This window comes from Mustelus asterias, chromosome 8 (genome assembly GCF_964213995.1).
Source record: "Mustelus asterias chromosome 8, sMusAst1.hap1.1, whole genome shotgun sequence".
Taxonomy (NCBI): Eukaryota; Metazoa; Chordata; class Chondrichthyes; order Carcharhiniformes; family Triakidae; genus Mustelus; species Mustelus asterias.
In genome coordinates this window covers 133,721,345-133,738,946 of record NC_135808.1, presented here as the reverse complement: position 1 = coordinate 133,738,946, position 17,602 = coordinate 133,721,345, and the positions used below count along the sequence as shown (strand labels likewise).

Genomic DNA, 17,602 nt, shown 5'->3' with positions numbered 1-17,602 from the left:
TGGTGTGGGTCTGAAATAAACCAGGGTGGGGAAGAACTGTAGGTTTCCTTCTCAAAAAGAAAACCATTACCAGATTTACCGTAAGTTGTTTCCACTGGCAGGTGAAACTAGAACTAGGGGGCATGGCCTCAAAATAAGGGGAAGCAGATTTAGGACTGAGTTGAGGAGGAACTTCTTCACACAAAATGTTGTGAATCTATGGAATTCCCTGCCCAGTGAAGCAGTTGAGGCTACCTCATTGAATGTTTTTCAGGCAAGGATATATAAATTTTCAAACAGTAAAGGAATTAAGGATTATGGTGAGCGGACAGGTAAGTGGAGCTGAGTCCATGAAAAGATCAGCCATGCCTTATTGAATGGTGGAGCAAACTCAAGGGGGCAGATGGCCTATATCTGCTCTTAGTTCTTATGTTCTTACACAAACCTGACAACATCATGGTCACTATTAGTGTCCAAAATTGTTCAATTGGTTTCATTGTTACAGTCTGTGGGCGTTCAAATGGACTTTGTGGATTACTTGTCCTGTACAACAAACACTCTGTAGGAATCTGATTGAGAATCACCCGGGTAACGTATGTGCTGTGAATAGAATGCTCATTCGCATTGATTTCTCATTGCAGGAAATCATAGACCTTGACCAAGTGAAACGTTGTCAGCTGACTCGCAAACTTACAATTCTTGCATATGGTTCCATGGTCTTCAGACACTGCGCAGACAAGCCAACTTGTCCCGACGACATATTGAAAGTAAGCTGATACTCCTTCATCTGTCTGACCCATGTGCCTGTGTTTGTGTGACTTCACCACAAATCCTAACTGAGCCTTTTCTTCCAGCCCATCCACGCTTTACTGATTGACGCCAGCAGTCGGCCCAATGACGAGGACATCGTCCTGGGTCTCAAAGCGATTGGCAATGCGGGACAGCCAGCCAGCATCAAGAATATCGTAAAGCTATTGCCTGGATTCGGCACAGCGGCTCCTAATCTCCCACTGAAAGTCCGGGTTGATGCTATCATGGCGCTACGGAACATTGCCAAGAAAGACCCACGGACTGTACGTGAAACTAGTGTTTGTTTTCAATGTCATTTGCTGTGAAATTGACATCTGTTTCATGTTGTTTCTGAAACTGATGACATTATTTCATTGGAGGCAGTTCAGAGAAGTTCACGAGGATGATTCCCAGTATAGAGGGATTGTTTAATGAGGAAAGATGATGCAGCTCGGGACTCTACTCTTTGGACTTTAGAAGAATGAGAGGTGATCTCAGTGAAACTTATAGGATTATGAAGGGACTTGACAGGGCAAATGCTGAGAGGATGTTTCATAGAATCATACAGCGCAGAAGAGGCCCTTTGGCCCACCGAGTCCACCGAGGACTTGGTGAATGATGAGTCTGGGAAAGGATGTGTCGATAGTTTGAGCCATGTTGAGTTCAAAAAGGAGGAGTTATTGGGGTTCTTGAGAAAAATTAAGGTGGACAAGGCCCCAGGGCCTGATGGGATATACCCCATAATACTGAGAGGCAAGGGAGGAAATTGCTGGGGCCTTGAGAGAAATCTTTGTATCCTCACTGGCTACAGGGGAGGTCCCAGAAGATTGGAGAATAGCCAGTGTTGTTCCTTTGTTTAAGAAGGGTAGCAAGAATAATCCAGGTAATTGCAGGCCGGTGAGCCTTACATCATGGTCGGGAAATTATTGGAGAGGATTCTTCGAGACAGGATTTATTCCCACTTGGAAATAAGTGGACATATTAGTGAGAGGCAACATGGAGGGGAGGTCGTGTCTCACGAACATGATCGAGTTTTTCGAGGAAGTGACGAAAATGATTGATGAAGGTAGGGCAGTGGATGTTGTCTACATGGACTTCAGTAAGGCCTTTGACAAGGTCCCTCATGGCAGACTGGTGCAGACGGTGAAGTCACATGGGATCAGAGGTGAGCTGGCAAGGTGGATACAAAACTGGTTCGGTCAAAGAAGACAGAGGGTAGCAGTGGAAAGGTGCGTTTCTGAATGGAGGGCTGTGACAAGTGACCTTCCTCAGGGATCAGTGCTGGAACCTTTGCTGATTGTAATATATATAAATGATTTGGAGGAAAATGTAACTGGTTTGATGAGTAAGTTTGCGGATGACACAAAGGTTGGTGGATTTGCGGATAGCGATGAGGACCATCAAAGGATACAGCAGGACATAGATCAGTTGGAGACTTGGGCGGAGAGATGGCAGATGGAGTTTAATCCGGACAAATGTGAGGTAATGCATTTTGGAAGCTCTAATACAGATAGGAAATATACAGTAAATGGCAGAACACTTAAGAGTATTGATAGGCAAAGGGATCTGGGTGTACAGGTACACACATCACTGAAAGTGGCAATGCAGGTGGAGAAGGTAGTCAAGAAGGCATATGGCATGCTTGCCTTAATCGACCGGGGCATTGAGTTTACAAATTGTCAAGTCATGTTGCAGCTTTATAGAACATTAGTTAGGCCGCACTTGGAATATAGTGTTCAATTCCGGTCGCAACACTACCAGAAGGATGTGGAGGCTTTGGAGAGGGTACAGAAAAGATTTACCAGGATGGTGCCTGGTATGGAGGGCATTAGCTATGAAGAGAGGTTGGAGAAACTTGGTTTGTTCTCACTGGAACGACGGGGGTTGAGGGGCAACCGGACAGAAGTCTACAAGATTATGGGAGGCATGGACAGAGTGGATAGTCAGAAGCTTTTTCCCAGGGTGGAAGAGTCAATTACTAGGGGGCACAGGTTTAAGGTGTGAGGGGCAAGGTTTAAAGGAGATGTACGAGGCAGAGAGTAGTGGGTCCCTGGAACGCGTTACCTTGGGAAGTAATGGAAGCGGATACGGTCATGACTTTTAAGGGGCGTCTTGACAAAGACATGAATAGGATGGGAATAGAGGGATTTGGTCCCCAGAAGCATAGGGGATTTTTGTTCAGTTGGGCAGCATGGTCGGTGCAGGCTTGGAGGGCTGAAGGGCCTGTTCCTGTGCTGTAATTTTCTTTGTTCTTTGTTCTTTGAGTCCTCACCGGCACATTAGGCATACCTGAACTCCCAACTAATCCCATTTACCAGCACTTGGCTCATAGCCCTGGATGCTATGATGTGCCAAGTGCTCATCCAGATACTCTATAAAGGATGTGAGGCATCCCGCCTCCACCACTCTCCCAGGCAGCGCATTCCAGATCATCACCACCTGCTCGGTAAATAAGTTTTTCCTCACATCCCTCCTAAACCTGTGCCTCCTCACGGCTGACCCTTCAACTGAGGGGAATAGCTGCTCCTTATCCACTCTGCCCATGTCTCTCATCATCTTGTACACCTCGATCAGGTGACCCCTCAGTCTTCTCAATAAAAAGAATAAATTCCTTTCAAGTGAGCTTTTGGGGGGGGGGGGGGGGGGGGGGGGGGCGCCGCGGGGGGGAGCAGAGTCCTTGTATATATTTAAGACTAGGAGAGTTAGGTTTTTGATCAGTAAGGGAACGAAGGGTTATGGGAATGGGCGGGAAAGTGGGCGTGAGGAATGTCGTTGGACCAGACATTATCCTATTGAACGGCAGAGCAGGCTTGAGGGGCTTGATGGCCTACTCCCCTGTCCCTATTTCTTTTGATTTTACAGAACATGACAAATCATTCATTAAAACTAAGACATTTCGGTAAAATTGGACACCAGGATGGAGGTGAAAAATGTGCGCTATCCTCGTGATCGCCCTCTTCAATGTAACAGAGTTGGACAGGTTGATTTTCTCTCCCAAGACTGTTTGCACCTCCACATCGCTTTGCTGTGTTTTAATTGTTCTTTTTAATCATCTGCCACAAGGTACAACGTCTCGCTGTACAGACGTTTCTCAACCGAAAGAACCATCCCGAAGAGCGAATGGTGGCCTGTGCGGTTCTGTTCGCTACCAAGCCACCTCTAACTTTAATATCTATGGTAGCGAACTCACTGCTCACCGAGACCAGTCTGCAGGTGGCCAGTTTCACCTATTCGCATATTAGAGCTCTGTCTAGAAGTTCACTCCCATCCATCAATTCGATGTAAGTAAACGGTCTTCCCTATCCAGGATTCCAGGTCATGCCCAGGTTATTCAGTATGAAATGCCAGTGTTTGATCAATTCTTGCTTTTCACAGGGCTGCTGCCTGCAATCTCGCACTGAATATCTTAAGTCCCAAACTTGAGCAACTTGGCCATCGTTTCAGCAAAGTTTACCGTGTGGACACATTTATCTGTAAGTGTGATATACCCCTGCCAGGGGAGATCTTCACAGCGATGCTTCAATAGTCACAAGTTTTAACAATAAAGGGAATAACAATTAATTAATTAATTGGAAACACAAATTGCTACAAAAACTCAGCAGGTCCTGGCAGCATGTGTGGAGAGAGGAACACAGTTAATGTTTCTTCAGAGCAAAGAGTCATGTTGGAGTCGAAATGTTAACTGTTTTTCTCTCCACACATTCTGCCAGAGCCGCTGAGTGTTTCGAGCATTTTCTGTTTTATTTCAGATTCCCAGCAGTTTTTTTGCTTTTATTCTCAAATGGAGTGATATGAATTTATTGCCTTCGAATTCCTCCCTTTAAAATAGACAGAAATGTGTTGCTATCGTACAGATATCATGATAATTGATCAAATATACAGTGTGAAGTACGGTTAGCTAATGACTACAAACTATATTCAAGTTAATTATTTACCTTCCATGCAATCAGTGTTATTTAAAGATGTCACATGTCTTCTAACCCATTTGTTATTTTGATTAGAAACTACACAAGTGTTTGCTTATTGTTTTTCTATTCCTGTGATGTAGACCGGATGATGGCAGGAGCATCTGCTAAAGCCCTTCTCTTTAAGACCTCCAGCTGCATCATTCCCACAGCGATGCTGGCCAAAGTCAGAGGTCATGCTCTGGGAGGCTCCTCAGACCTGATAGAGGTGCTGTGTCACGAGATTGAAGCAATAAATCCGACGCTGTTGTCAATCTCTTACTCCGAGTTATTCTACAAACAATCCTTTCTCATTAAGTTTCTTTCTCACCGACACAGTTTGGCCTACGGGCAGAAGGTCTCCAGGAGGTCATGATGAAGGATCGTGCAGGAGACCTTAGAAAAACTGACAGTAGATCTATTCGGCGCATCTTAAGCAAGGTGGGAGCAGTTCAGCTTGTAAAGACATGCATTATCTAATGTCATACAGACCAGTGAGAATTGTGTATTGATACCTGATTCTTCCTGGTTTCCAGTTTATAAACTGGAAGGAATTGCCAGAAGAGAGACCTTTGGCTTCTGCCTACCTCAAACTGTTTGGACAAGAATTGGCGTTCGCTCAACTGAGAAAGGAAGACCTTGATATAATTAAACAGGTAATGGACTTAAAAGAAAGAATATTTTGATGAAATGGCCCCAGAGTGAACAGTGAAATTGTTTATTTTGGCACCATTGAATTATTTATTATCTTTTCCAGAAAATCACGAGCCCAATCGACAGTTACGTGAACAAACTTAAAGATGGAGTCAGTTTCACTTCTTCCAAGGCACTGATGGCACTTGAGATGCGTCGTGTTATACCTACTGTTGTTGGTCTGCCAATGGAACTGGGCATCATTTCAACAGCTGTAGCACTCTCCAATATAAAAGGTGATGTTTGCAATGAATATTTGAACTCAAAACCGAACTTTACCTTCAGGTTGGGGAGTAACTGGCCAGGAATGTGAAATCTGTACAGGTACATCTCCATCCTGTCAGTGTGAGATGATGTTTCCTCTTCACGCTTCACCCGGCCTTGTCGCAAGTTGACGCTATTATAGCTGAAAATAGTTCAATGCCAGACAGGTGCGAACCAGTGGCATGTGAACAGGTGTTAGAACATTTAGTCTAGAATAGAATCATAGAGCGATAAAGCACAGATATAGGTCATATATGAAATATATCCCTCAATATATGAGTACTCAACAATCATGATTTTGTTTTTTTTTCATTCCAAAACAGTTGATGCCCGCTCTGACCCTCCCATTTCTAAACTTCCTCGGTTACTCACTTCCAGGCTTCAGCTGAATGCTCGCCTCAACCCAAGGTATACAGTTCAAATTATTTCATTCATAGAACCTTTCGTTTCTGCAAGTTATCTGGAGGGGATGTCAGGGAAGGCAGTGCAATGTTCCTCCTGCAGAATGTTTGAGGTGAGGGACGCCGTCAGTGTCCCTGCTGATTACACCTGTGGGAAGTGCACCCATCTACAGGTCCTCAAAAACCGCGTTAGGGAACTGGAGCGGGAGCTGGATGAACTTCGGATCATTTAGGAGGCAGAGATGGCCATCGATAGAAGCTTCGGGGATGTAGTTACTCCAAAGAATGAAGAGAGATGGGTAAGGGTGAGAGAGGCTAGGAAGAAGCAGTCAGTACAAGGATCCCCTGTGGTCGTTCCCCTCGGCAACAAGTAAACCGGTTTTGGATACTGCTGAGGGGGACGACCTATCAGTGGTGGGCTGCGGTGACTGGATCTCCAGCACTGAGTCCGTCCCTGTGGCTCAGAAGGGAAGTGGGGGGGGCAGGAGAGCAATAGTTATTGGGGACTCGATAGTTAGAGGGATAGATAGGAGGCTCTGTGGCAAGGAAAGAGACTCACGGATGGTATGTTGCCTCCCGGGTGCCAAGGTCCGTGACGTCTCGGACCGTGTTTTCAGGATCCTTAAGGGGGAGGAGGAACAGTCACAAGTCGTGGTACACATTGGTACCAATGACATAGGTAAGAGAAGGGACGGGGATTTAAAACAGGAATTTAGGGAGCTAGGGTGGAAGCTGAGAGCCAGGACAAACCATGTTGTCATCTCTGGTTTGTTGCCGGTGCCACGTGCTAGCGAGCTAGCGAGCTAGCGAGCTATCATCAGGTGGTCACACCAGGGCCACGGGAGGAGGCCAAGTGGGTGACGGCCAGGAAGGGTAAGGCTAGGGTGGTTGAGAGCACCCCGGTGGATTTGCCCCTGCACAACAAGTACTCCTGCTTGAGTACTGCTGGGGGGGACAGCCCGCCTGGGGGAAGCAGCAGTGGCCGTGTCTCCGCAGTGGAGTCCAGCCCTGTAACTCAGAGGGCTAAGGAAAAGAGGAGGAAGGCGGTATTAATCGGGGACTCGATGGTGAAGGGGACAGACAGGCGTTTCTGCGGAGGTAGGCGGGATTCTCGCATGGTGGTCTGCCTCCCTGGGGCCGGGACCCAGGATGTCGCTAGTCGCGTCCCGGAAATCCTGAGGTGGGAGGGAGAGGAGCCTGAGGTAGCGGTACATATTGGTACCGCTGATGTGGGTAGGAAGGGAGAAGGGGTCATGAAAAGGGAGTACAGGGAATTAGGGAGACAGCTGAGAAAGAGGAAAGCAAAGGTAGTAATCTCAGGATTACTGCCTGTGCCACGGGAAGGTGAGGGCAGGAATGGAGTGAGGTGGAGGATGAATGTGTGGCTGAGGGACTGGTGCAGGGGGCAGGGATTCAGGTTCCTGGACCATTGGGACCTCTTTAGGGGCAGGGGTGATCTGTATACAAAAAACGGGTGGAACTTGAATCACACGGGGACCAATATCCTGGCCGGTAGGTTGGCTAAGGCTACTGGGGAGAATTTAAACTAGATAGGTTGGGGGGAGGGGAGCTAGAAGAGTTGACTAGGATCAAGGAACTAATTGATGGGGGGGAGGATGCAGGGGTAAGGGGAATTACAAAATTAATGGTAGAGGAGAGGGTGCAAGTGAATGAAGGCAGTAATTTAGATAAGGGAGTAGAGGGAGAGGGTGTTCGCGACTCATCAAAGCGGGTCCAGATAAAAGCTGGAATAAGGACACTTTGCCTGAATGCACGAAGCATTCGGAACAAGGTGAATGAGTTGATGGTGCAAATCAGCACAAGTGGGTACGATCTAGTGGCCATTACAGAAACGTGGCTGAAAGGTGACCAGGACTGGGAGATGAATATCCAGGGGTATCAGGCGTTTAGGAAGAATAGACAGGAAGGAAAAGGTGGTGGGGTCGCGCTATTAATAAGAGATAATATCAGGGTAGTACTGAGGGATGACATAGGCTCTGAGGAACAAAACGTGGAATCATTATGGGTCGAGATGAGGAATAGTAGAGGGAGAAAGACACTAGTAGGTGTGGTATATAGGCCCCCGAATAATAATGTTGAGGTAGGGAGGGCTATAAACAAGCAGATAAGGGATGCGTGTAAAAACGGAACGGCAATAATCATGGGGGACTTCAACATGCACATTGACTGGCAGACTCAAGTCGGTAAGGGTGGAATGGAGGAAGAGTTCTTAGAATGCTGTCGGGATAGTTTCCTTGAACAGCATGTTACGGAACCGACGAGGGAACGAGCTATTTTGGATCTGGTATTGTGTAACGAGGTAGGTAGAATTAAGGATCTTATTGTGAAGGACCCTCTTGGGTCTAGTGACCACAATATGGTCGAATTTCTGATTCAGATGGAAGAGGAGAAAGTTTGGTCTCAAACCAGTGTCCTCTGTTTGAACAGAGGGAAATATGATAGGATGAGGGATGAATTGGCTAAGGTAGACTGGGAGAGCAGGCTGGCAGGTAGGATAGCTGAGGAACAGTGGAGGATTTTTAAGGAGATCCTTTTCAGTTCTCAGCAAAAATATATTCCGGCAAAAAACAAGGATTGTAAGAAAAGGGAGAACCAGCCGTGGATAACGAAGGAAATAAAGGAGAGTATTAAAATAAAAACAGCTGCATACAGAGTGGCCAAAAATAGTGGAGAAACAAGTGATTGGGAAAAGTTTAAGAAACAACAAAGAGAGACTAAGAAAGCGATAAAGAAAGGAAGGATAGACTATGAAGCTAGGCTAGCAATTAATATAAAAAATGATAGTAAAAGTTTTTATAAATATATAAAAAGGAATAGAGTGGCTAGAGTGAATGTTGGACCCTTGGAGGACGAGAGGGGGGAGTTAATAGTGGGAAATGAGGATATGGCTGAGTCTTTAAATAAGTTTTTTGTGTCGGTCTTCACGGTGGAGAACACAAATAGTTTGCCAAATATTAACGATAGAGGGTTGGCAGCAGGAGAAATACTTAATACGATTAATGTTACCAGAGAGGCAGTGCTGGGTAGACTAATGGGACTGAAGGTGGACAAGTCCCCGGGTCCGGATGGAATGCATCCCAGGGTATTGAAAGAAATGTCAGAGGTAATAGTGGATGCGTTAGTGATTATTTATCAAAACTCGTTGCATTCTGGGGTAGTGCCGGTTGATTGGAAAACGGCTAATGTTACGCCGCTGTTTAAAAAAGGAAGGAGACAAAAGGCGGGTAACTATAGGCCGGTCAGCTTAACGTCTGTAGTAGGGAAAATGCTGGAATCCATTATTAAAGAGGAGATAGCAGGGCATCTGGATAGAAATGGTTCGATCAATCAGACGCAGCATGGATTCATGAGGGGAAAGTCGTGCTTGACGAACATGTTGGATTTTTATGAAGATGTGACTAGGGCGGTTGATGGAGGAGAACCGGTGGATGCGGTGTTTTTGGATTTCCAAAAGGCGTTTGATAAGGTGCCCCATAAAAGGCTGCTGAAGAAGATTAGGGCACACGGAGTTGGGGGTAGTGTGTTAAAGTGGATTGGGGACTGGCTATCCGACAGGAAGCAAAGAGTCAGAATAAATGGGTGTTTTTCCGGATGGAGGAAGGTAACTAGTGGCGTGCCGCAGGGATCGGTACTCGGGCCGCAACTGTTTACCATTTATACAGATGATCTGGAGGAGGGGACGGAGTGTAGGGTAACGAAGTTTGCAGACGACACAAAGATAAGTGGAAAAGTGAATCGTGTGGAGGACGGAGAAGATCTGCAGAGAGATTTGGACAGGCTGAGTGAGTGGGCGAGGATATGGCAAATGGAGTATAACGTTGAGAAATGCGAGGTTATACACTTTGGAGGAAATAATAACAAATGGGATTACTATCTTAATGGAAACAAATTAAAACATGCTACCGTGCAAAGGGACCTGGGGGTCCTTGTGCATGAGACGCAAAAGCCCAGTCTGCAGGTACAACAGGTGATCAAGAAGGCAAATGGGATGTTGGCCTATATTGCGAGGGGGATAGAATATAAAAGCAGGGATGTCTTGATGCACCTGTACAGGGCATTGGTGAGGCCGCAGCTGGAATACTGTGTGCAGTATTGGTCCCCTTATATGAGGAAGGATATATTGGCATTGGAGGGAGTGCAGAGAAGGTTCACCAGGTTGATACCGGAGATGAGGGGTTTGGATTATGAGGAGAGGCTGAGGAGATTGGGTTTGTACTCGTTGGAGTTTAGAAGGATGAGGGGGGATCTTATGGAGACTTATAAGATAATGCGGGGGCTGGATAGGGTGGAGGCGGAGAGATTCTTTCCACTTAGTAAGGAAGTTAAAACTAGAGGACACAGCCTCAAAATAAAGGGGGTCGGTTTAAGACAGAGTTGAGGAGGAACTTCTTCTCCCAGAGGGTGGTGAATCTCTGGAATTCTCTGCCCACTGAGGTGGTGGAGGCTACCTCGCTGAATATGTTTAAAGCGCGGATGGATGGATTCCTGATCGGTCAGGGAATTAAGGGTTATGGGGATCAGGCGGGTAAGTGGTACTGATCCACGTCAGATCAGCCATGATCTTATTGAATGGCGGGGCAGGCTCGAGGGGCTAGATGGCCTACTCCTGCTCCTATTTCTTATGTTCTAACAGGGAGAGAGTGCAGATAAACACGTGGCTGCAGGGATGGTGCAGGAGGGAGGGTTTCAGCTACATGGATAATTGGAGCACATTCTGGAGAAGATGGGACCTGTATAAACATGACGGGTTGCACCGGAACCAGAGGGGCACCAACATCCTGGGAGGGAAATTTGCTACGGCTTTTCGGGGAGGTTTAAACTAATTTGTCAGGAGATGGGAAAACGAGCTGTTGTCCAGAAGCCAGTGTCGAGTGTAGCGAGGTACTGAGGAGGGAATCAAGATCGCAGGAGTGTGCCGGCAGACAGGAAGGTGGGTTGAAGTGTGTCCACTTCCATGCAAGGAGCATCCGCAATAAGGTAGTTGAACTTGGGGCGTGGATTGGTACTTGGGACTACGATGTTGTGGCCATTACGGAGACATGGTTAGAACAGGGACAGGAATGGTTGTTGGAAGTTCCGGGGTATAGATGTTTCAGTAAGTGTAGGGAAGGTGGTAAAAGAGGTGGAGGAGTAGCATTGTTAATCAAGGATAGTTTAACGGCTGCAGAAAGGCAGTTTGAAGGGGATCTGCCTACTGAGGTAATATGGGCTGAAGTTAGAAATAGGAAAGGAACGGTCACGTTGTTAGGAGTTTACTATAGGCCCCCAAATAGTAATAGAGATGTGGAGGAAGAAATTGCAAAGCAGATTATGGATAGGTGTGGAGGTCACAGGGTAGTTGTCATGGGTGACTTTAACTTTCCAAGTATTGATTGGAACCTTTATAGGTTGCATAGTTTGGATGGGGCAGTTTTTGTACAGTGTGTGCAGGACGGTTTCCTGACTCAATATGTGGATAGGCTGCCAAGAGGTGAGGCTACTTTGGATTTGGTACTGGGTAATGAACCGAGCCAAGTGTTAGATTTGTTTGTGGGAGAGCACTTTGGAGATAGTGACCACAATTCGGTGTCTTTCACTATTGCAATGGAGAGGGATAGGGCCATACGGCAGGGCAAGGTTTATAATTGGGGGAGGGGTAATTATGATGCGATTAGGCGGGATTTAGGGAGCATAAGATGGGAACAGAAACTGTCAGGGAAAGGCGCAAATGAAAAGTGGAGCTTGTTCAAGGAACAAATACTGCGTGTCCTTGATAGGTAAGACCCTGTCAGGCAGGGAGGGAACGGACAAGTGAGGGAACCATGGTTCACAAAAGAGGTTGAATGTCTTGTCAAGAGGAAAAGGGAAGCGTATGTAAGGATGAGAAAACAAGGTTCAATTGGGTCGCTTGAGGGTTACAAGGTAGCAAGGAATGAGCTAAAAAAAGGGCTTAGGAGAGCTAGGAGGGGGTATGAGAAGTCCTTGGCGGGTCGGATCAAGGAAAACCCCAAGGCTTTTTACTATGATGTGAGAAGTAAAAGAATGACCAGGGTGAGGTTAGGACTGGTCAAGGACAGGAGTGGGAACTTGTGCATGGAGTCAGAAGAGGTAGGAGAGGCGATGAATGAATACTTTTCTTCAGTGTTCACCAAGGAGAGGGCCATGTTTTTGAGAATGAGAGTGTAATACAGGCTGATAGGCTGGAGGAGATAGATGTTCTGAGGGAAGATGTATTAGTAATTTTGAAATGAGGGTCGATAAGTCCCCTGGGACAGATGGGATATATCCTAGGATTATGTGGGAGGCAAGGGATGAGATTGCAGAGCCTTTGGCTTTGATCTTTGGGTCCTCACTGTCCACGGGGATAGTGCCAGAGGACTGGAGAGTGGCGAATGTTGTTCCTCTGTTCAAGAAAGGAAATAGGAATGACCCTGGTAATTATAGGCCAGTTAGTCTTACTTCGATGGTTGTTAAGTTAATGGAAAAGGTCCTTAGGGATGGGATTTATGACCATTTGGAAAGAAGCAGCTTAATCCAGGGTAGTCAACATGGATTCGTGAAGGGCAAGTCTTGCCTCACAAATTTGATTGAATTCTTTGAGGAGGTAACTAGGTGTGTAGATGAAGATAGAGCAGTTGATGTCGTATACATGGATTTTAGTAAGGCGTTTGATAAGGTCCCCACGGTCGGCTCATGAAGAAAGTGAGGAGGTGTGGGATAGAGGGAGATTTGGCTGATTGGATAAGTAACTGGCTATCTCATAGAAGTCATGATGTGGAGATGCCGGCGTTGGACTGGGGTAAACACAGTAAGAAGTTTAACAACACCAGGTTAAAGTCCAACAGGTTTATTTGGTAGCAAAAGCCACACAAGCTTTCGGAGCTCTTAGCCCCTTCCTCAGGTGAGTGGGAATTCTGTTCACAAACAGAGCTTATAAAGACACAGACTCAATTTACATGAATAATGTAAATAAACCATTATTCATGTAAATTGAGTCTGTGTCTTTATAAGCTCTGTTTGTGAACAGAATTCCCACTCACCTGAGGAAGGGGCTAAGAGCTCCGAAAGCTTGTGTGGCTTTTGCTACCAAATAAACCTGTTGGACTTTAACCTGGTGTTGTTAAACTTCTTACTGTATCTCATAGAAGACAGAGGCTGGTGGTGGATGGAAAATTTTCGGACTGGAGACCAGTGACCAGCGGTGTACCACAGGGATCAGTGTTGGGTCCTCTGCTATTTGTGATTTTTATCAATGACTTGGAGGAGGGGGCTGAAGGGTGGATCAGTAAATTTGCTGATGGCACCAAGATTGGTGGAGTAGTGGATGAGGTGGCGGGCTGTTGTAGGCTGCAAAGAGACATTGATAGGATGCAGAGCTGGGCCAAAAAATGGCAGATGGAGTTTAAACTTGGTAAGTGCGAGGTGATTCATTTTGGTTGGACAAATTTGAATGCAGATTACAGGGTCAATGGCAGGGTTCTGTGGAATGTGGAGGAACAAAGAGATCTTGGGGTTCATATCCACAGATCTCTGAAGGTTGCCACTCAAGTGGATAGAGCCGTGAAGAAGGCCTATAGTGTGTTAGCTTTTATGAACAGGGGGTTGGAGTTTAAGAGCCGTGGGGTTATGCTGCAACTGTACAGGATCTTGGTGAGACCACATTTGGGATATTGTGTACAGTTCTGGTCACCTCACTATAAGAAGGTTGTGGAAAGAGTGCAGAGGAGATTTACCAGGATGCTGCCTGATTCGGAGGGTAGGTCTTATGAGGAAAGGTTGAGGGAGCAAGGGTTTTTCTCTTTGGAGCGGAGGAGGATGAGAGGCAACTTCATAGAGGTTTATAAAATGATGAGGGGGATAGATAGAGTGGACGTTCAGAGACTATTTCCTTGGGTGGATGTAGCTATTACTAGGGGGCATAACTATAAGGTTCATGGTGGGAGATACAGGAAGGATGTCCGAGGAAGGTTATTTACTCAGAGAGTGGTTGGGGTGTGGAATAGACTGCCTGCTTTGATAGTGGAGTCGGACACTTTAGGAACTTTCAAGTGGTTATTGGATAGGCACAGCAAGCACACCAGAATGATAGGGAGTGGGATAGCTTGATCTTGGTTTCGGACAAAGCTCGGCACAACATCGAGGGCTGAAGGGCCTGTACTGTGCTGTTCTATGTTCTATGTAACCAGAAATACTGTCACTGAAATCTATCTTGATATGAATTGTTATTGACTGCAGAGATTTAATCTGTTTCATATGCCTACCTGGGGCTGCTTACTGTGAATGCCTTCTATTATTTTGCAGTGTGCTCATACATATCAGGGTATTCATGGGAATCAGTATGCCTCACTTCCAGTCAGGCGTGGAACTCCAAGTGAATATCCGTTTACTTCTTCCCGTGAGCATAACTGCAAAGATTAACTTAAAAGAGGGTAACTTCAGGATTGACTCTTCCCCAGCCGATAAGGAGAGCAGGATTCTATCCATGACGTAAGTAGAGATATCTTGTGCAATTAACTGATAACAATTTGATATCTGATGTCCTAGTACTGCCTCACACAATATTTCATATGTAGTTCGCAGGTGTATGCAGTTTCAAGAAATGTTGAAGATTTGTTTGCGGAAAGAATAACCCCGATTTTACCTTCAACTCCAGAGAGACGCATTTCAACACAACGTTTTAGATCTTCAGCGAGGTCATCCCCTGGCACAAGTGCTAGAATTGCTGTAAGTCACGTTCGATAACTGTAATCGCATCAAACAGGCTATCCAGCCAGGATTGCAGTGGAGATGGGCATTGGGTTAATTTGTGTTATATTTATTTCCTTTTTTCATCACTTCATTGTGTGTTAATTTCTCCCGGCACGGTGCAGTTGAAATGAAATCTTGATGCTCTGTCTTACTGTGGATTCTGTTCCATTTGCTTGTGTCCCTGCAGTCACATCTGTCTCCAGAAACACTGTCTGACCAAGTGCCATGTTCTGAGGATGAGCAGACGCCGCGTGTTCCCAATCGCTCATCCTATCGCTCATGTGCCACAGTAACGGAATTCGGCTTCAAAGCTTGTGTGGACGCCAGAATGGAAAACGCTCTTTCCATCAAACATAGCCCATTGTACCGGCTGATTGGCGAACACACTTTGAACGTGTCAATTGCACCAGGTAAACACATCAGAAGGTCGTCTCCTTAAAGCTACTGTTCCCTGGCAACAGAATTGAAGCAAAGTTTAGTTTTACTTATATATTATGTGTGTGTGTGAGTGTGTGTGGTGTAATACACGCATTGAAGACCATGTATAAAACTGGAAGGAATCTTGCAGAATGTCATAGAGGTTTACAGCATGGAAACAGGCCCTTCGGCCCAACTTGTCCATGCCACCCTTATTTCTTTTTTAAAAACACCTAAGCTAATCGCAATTGCCCGTATTTGGATCATATCCCTCTATACCCATCGTACCCATGTAACGACCTAAATGCTTTTTAAAAGATAAAATTGTACCCGCCTCTACTACTTCCTCTGGCAGCTTGTTCCAGGCACTCACCACCCTCTGTGTGAAAAACCTGCCCCTCTGACCAGAATTGCACACAGTATTCCAAGTGTGGCCTTACCAATGTCTTGTACAACTTCAACAAGACGTCCCAACTCCTGTATTCAATGTTCTGACCGATGAAACCAAGCATGCAGAATGCCTTCTTCACCACTCTGTCCACCTGTGACTCCACTTTCAAGGAGCTATGAACATGTACCCCTCGATCTCTTTGTTCTGTAACTCTCCCCAATGCCCTACCATTAAGTGAGTAAGTCCTGCCCTGGTTCAACCTACCAAAATGCATCACCTCGCATTTGTCTAAATTGAACTCCATTTTGGTGCGAGGCAATATTGCTGCATTGAGATCTCTGTGAAGAACAAATAGTCAATGTTTCTTTTATTTATTTGTGGACATGGGCATCGCTGGCTGACCAGCATTTATTGCCCATTCCCTTTTGCCCTTGAGAAGGTGGTGGTGATCTGCTTTCTTGAATCGTTGCAATCCATGTTCTGTGGGTTGACCCACAATGCCGTTAGGGAGACAATTCCAGGATTTTGACCCTGGAAGGAACGGCGATATATTTCCAAGTCAGGATGGTGAGTGACTTGGAGGGAAACCTGCAGGCGGTGGTGTTCCCATGTATCTGCTGCCCTTCTAGATGGAAGTGGTCGTGGGTTTGGAAGGCTCTGTTGAAAGATCTTTGGTGGATTGCTTCAGTGCATCTTGTAGATAGTTCACACTGCTGCTACTGAGCATCAGTGGAGGAGCGAGTGGATGTTTGTGGATATGGCTTCTTTGTCCTGGATGGTGTCAAGCTTCTTGAGTGTTGGTCGAGCTACACCCATCCAGGCAAGTGGAGAGTATTCCTTCACATTCCTGACTTGTGCCTTGTAGATGGTGGATAGGCTTTGGGGAGCCAGGAGGTGAGTTACTAGCTGCAGTATTCCTAGCCTCTGACCTGTTCTTGTAGCCATTGTGTTTATGTGGTGAGTCCAGTTGAGTTTCTGGTCATTGGTAATTCCAATCATGTTGACAGTGGGGGATTCAGTGATGGTAACACCATTGAATGTCAAGGGGCAGTGGTTAGAGTGTCTCGTATTGGTGATGGTCATTGTCTGGCATTTATGTGGCGCGAATGCTACTTACCACTTGTCAGCCCAAGCCTGGATATTGTCCAGATCTTGTTGCATTTGGACGTGGACAGCTCCAGTGTCTGAAGAGTCAAGAATGATGTTGAAATTGTGCAATCAGTGGCGAACATCCCCACGTCTGACCTTATGATGGAGGGAAGGCATTGATAAAGCAGCTGAAGATTGTTGGGCGTAGGGCCCTACCCTGAGGGACTCCTGCAGAGCTGTCCTGGAGCTGAGCTGACTGACCCTCCACAACCACAACCATCTTCCTATGTACCAGGTATGACTCCAACCAGCGGAGTGTTTGCCCCCTGATTTCCATTCATTTCAGTGTTGCTAGGGCTCCTTGATGCCATCCTCGGTCGAATGCGGCCTTGATGTCAAGGGCTGTCACTCTCACCTCATCTCTGGAATTCAGCTCTTTCATCCATGTTTGAACCAAGGCTGTAATGGGGTCAGGAGCTGAGTGACCCTGGCAAAACCCAAACTGGGCGTCACTGAGCAGGTTATTGCTAAGCAGGTGCTGCTTGATAGCACTGTTGATAACCTGTTCCATCACTTTACTGATGATCGAGAGTAGACTGATTGGGTGGTAATTGACGGGTTGGAGTTGGCCTGCTTTGTGTGTACAGGACATACTTGGGCAACTTTTCACATTGTTGGGAAGATGCCAGTGTTGTAACTGTACCGAAAGTAGCTTGGCTAGGGAAGTGGCAAGTTCTGGAGCACAAGTCTTCAGTACTATTGCCGGAATGTTATCAGGGCCCAATGCCTTTGCAGTATCCAGTGCCTCCAACTGTTTCTTGATATCACGTGGAGTGAATCGAATTGGCTGGAGACTGGCTTCTGAGATGCTGGGGACCACTGGAGGA

The 17,602-nt window shown here is 46.2% G+C and overlaps 1 protein-coding gene across 3 annotated transcripts in view; it reads left to right on the top strand.

Annotated features, from left to right (window-relative positions):
- LOC144497567 (vitellogenin-like) overlaps positions 1 to 17,602 on the top strand; it is a 45,793-nt gene that overhangs the window by 11,599 nt on the left and 16,592 nt on the right. For all 3 annotated transcript variants that reach the window (XM_078218995.1, XM_078218996.1, XM_078218994.1), the window contains exons 10-21: positions 621 to 746; positions 834 to 1,052; positions 3,832 to 4,049; positions 4,144 to 4,241; positions 4,817 to 4,941; positions 5,052 to 5,153; positions 5,249 to 5,368; positions 5,470 to 5,641; positions 5,993 to 6,077; positions 14,372 to 14,557; positions 14,644 to 14,794; positions 15,006 to 15,228. In XM_078218995.1, the coding sequence (XP_078075121.1) occupies positions 621 to 746; positions 834 to 1,052; positions 3,832 to 4,049; positions 4,144 to 4,241; positions 4,817 to 4,941; positions 5,052 to 5,153; positions 5,249 to 5,368; positions 5,470 to 5,641; positions 5,993 to 6,077; positions 14,372 to 14,557; positions 14,644 to 14,794; positions 15,006 to 15,228 (1,825 nt within the window). The remainder of the gene's footprint in view (positions 1 to 620; positions 747 to 833; positions 1,053 to 3,831; positions 4,050 to 4,143; positions 4,242 to 4,816; positions 4,942 to 5,051; positions 5,154 to 5,248; positions 5,369 to 5,469; positions 5,642 to 5,992; positions 6,078 to 14,371; positions 14,558 to 14,643; positions 14,795 to 15,005; positions 15,229 to 17,602) is intronic.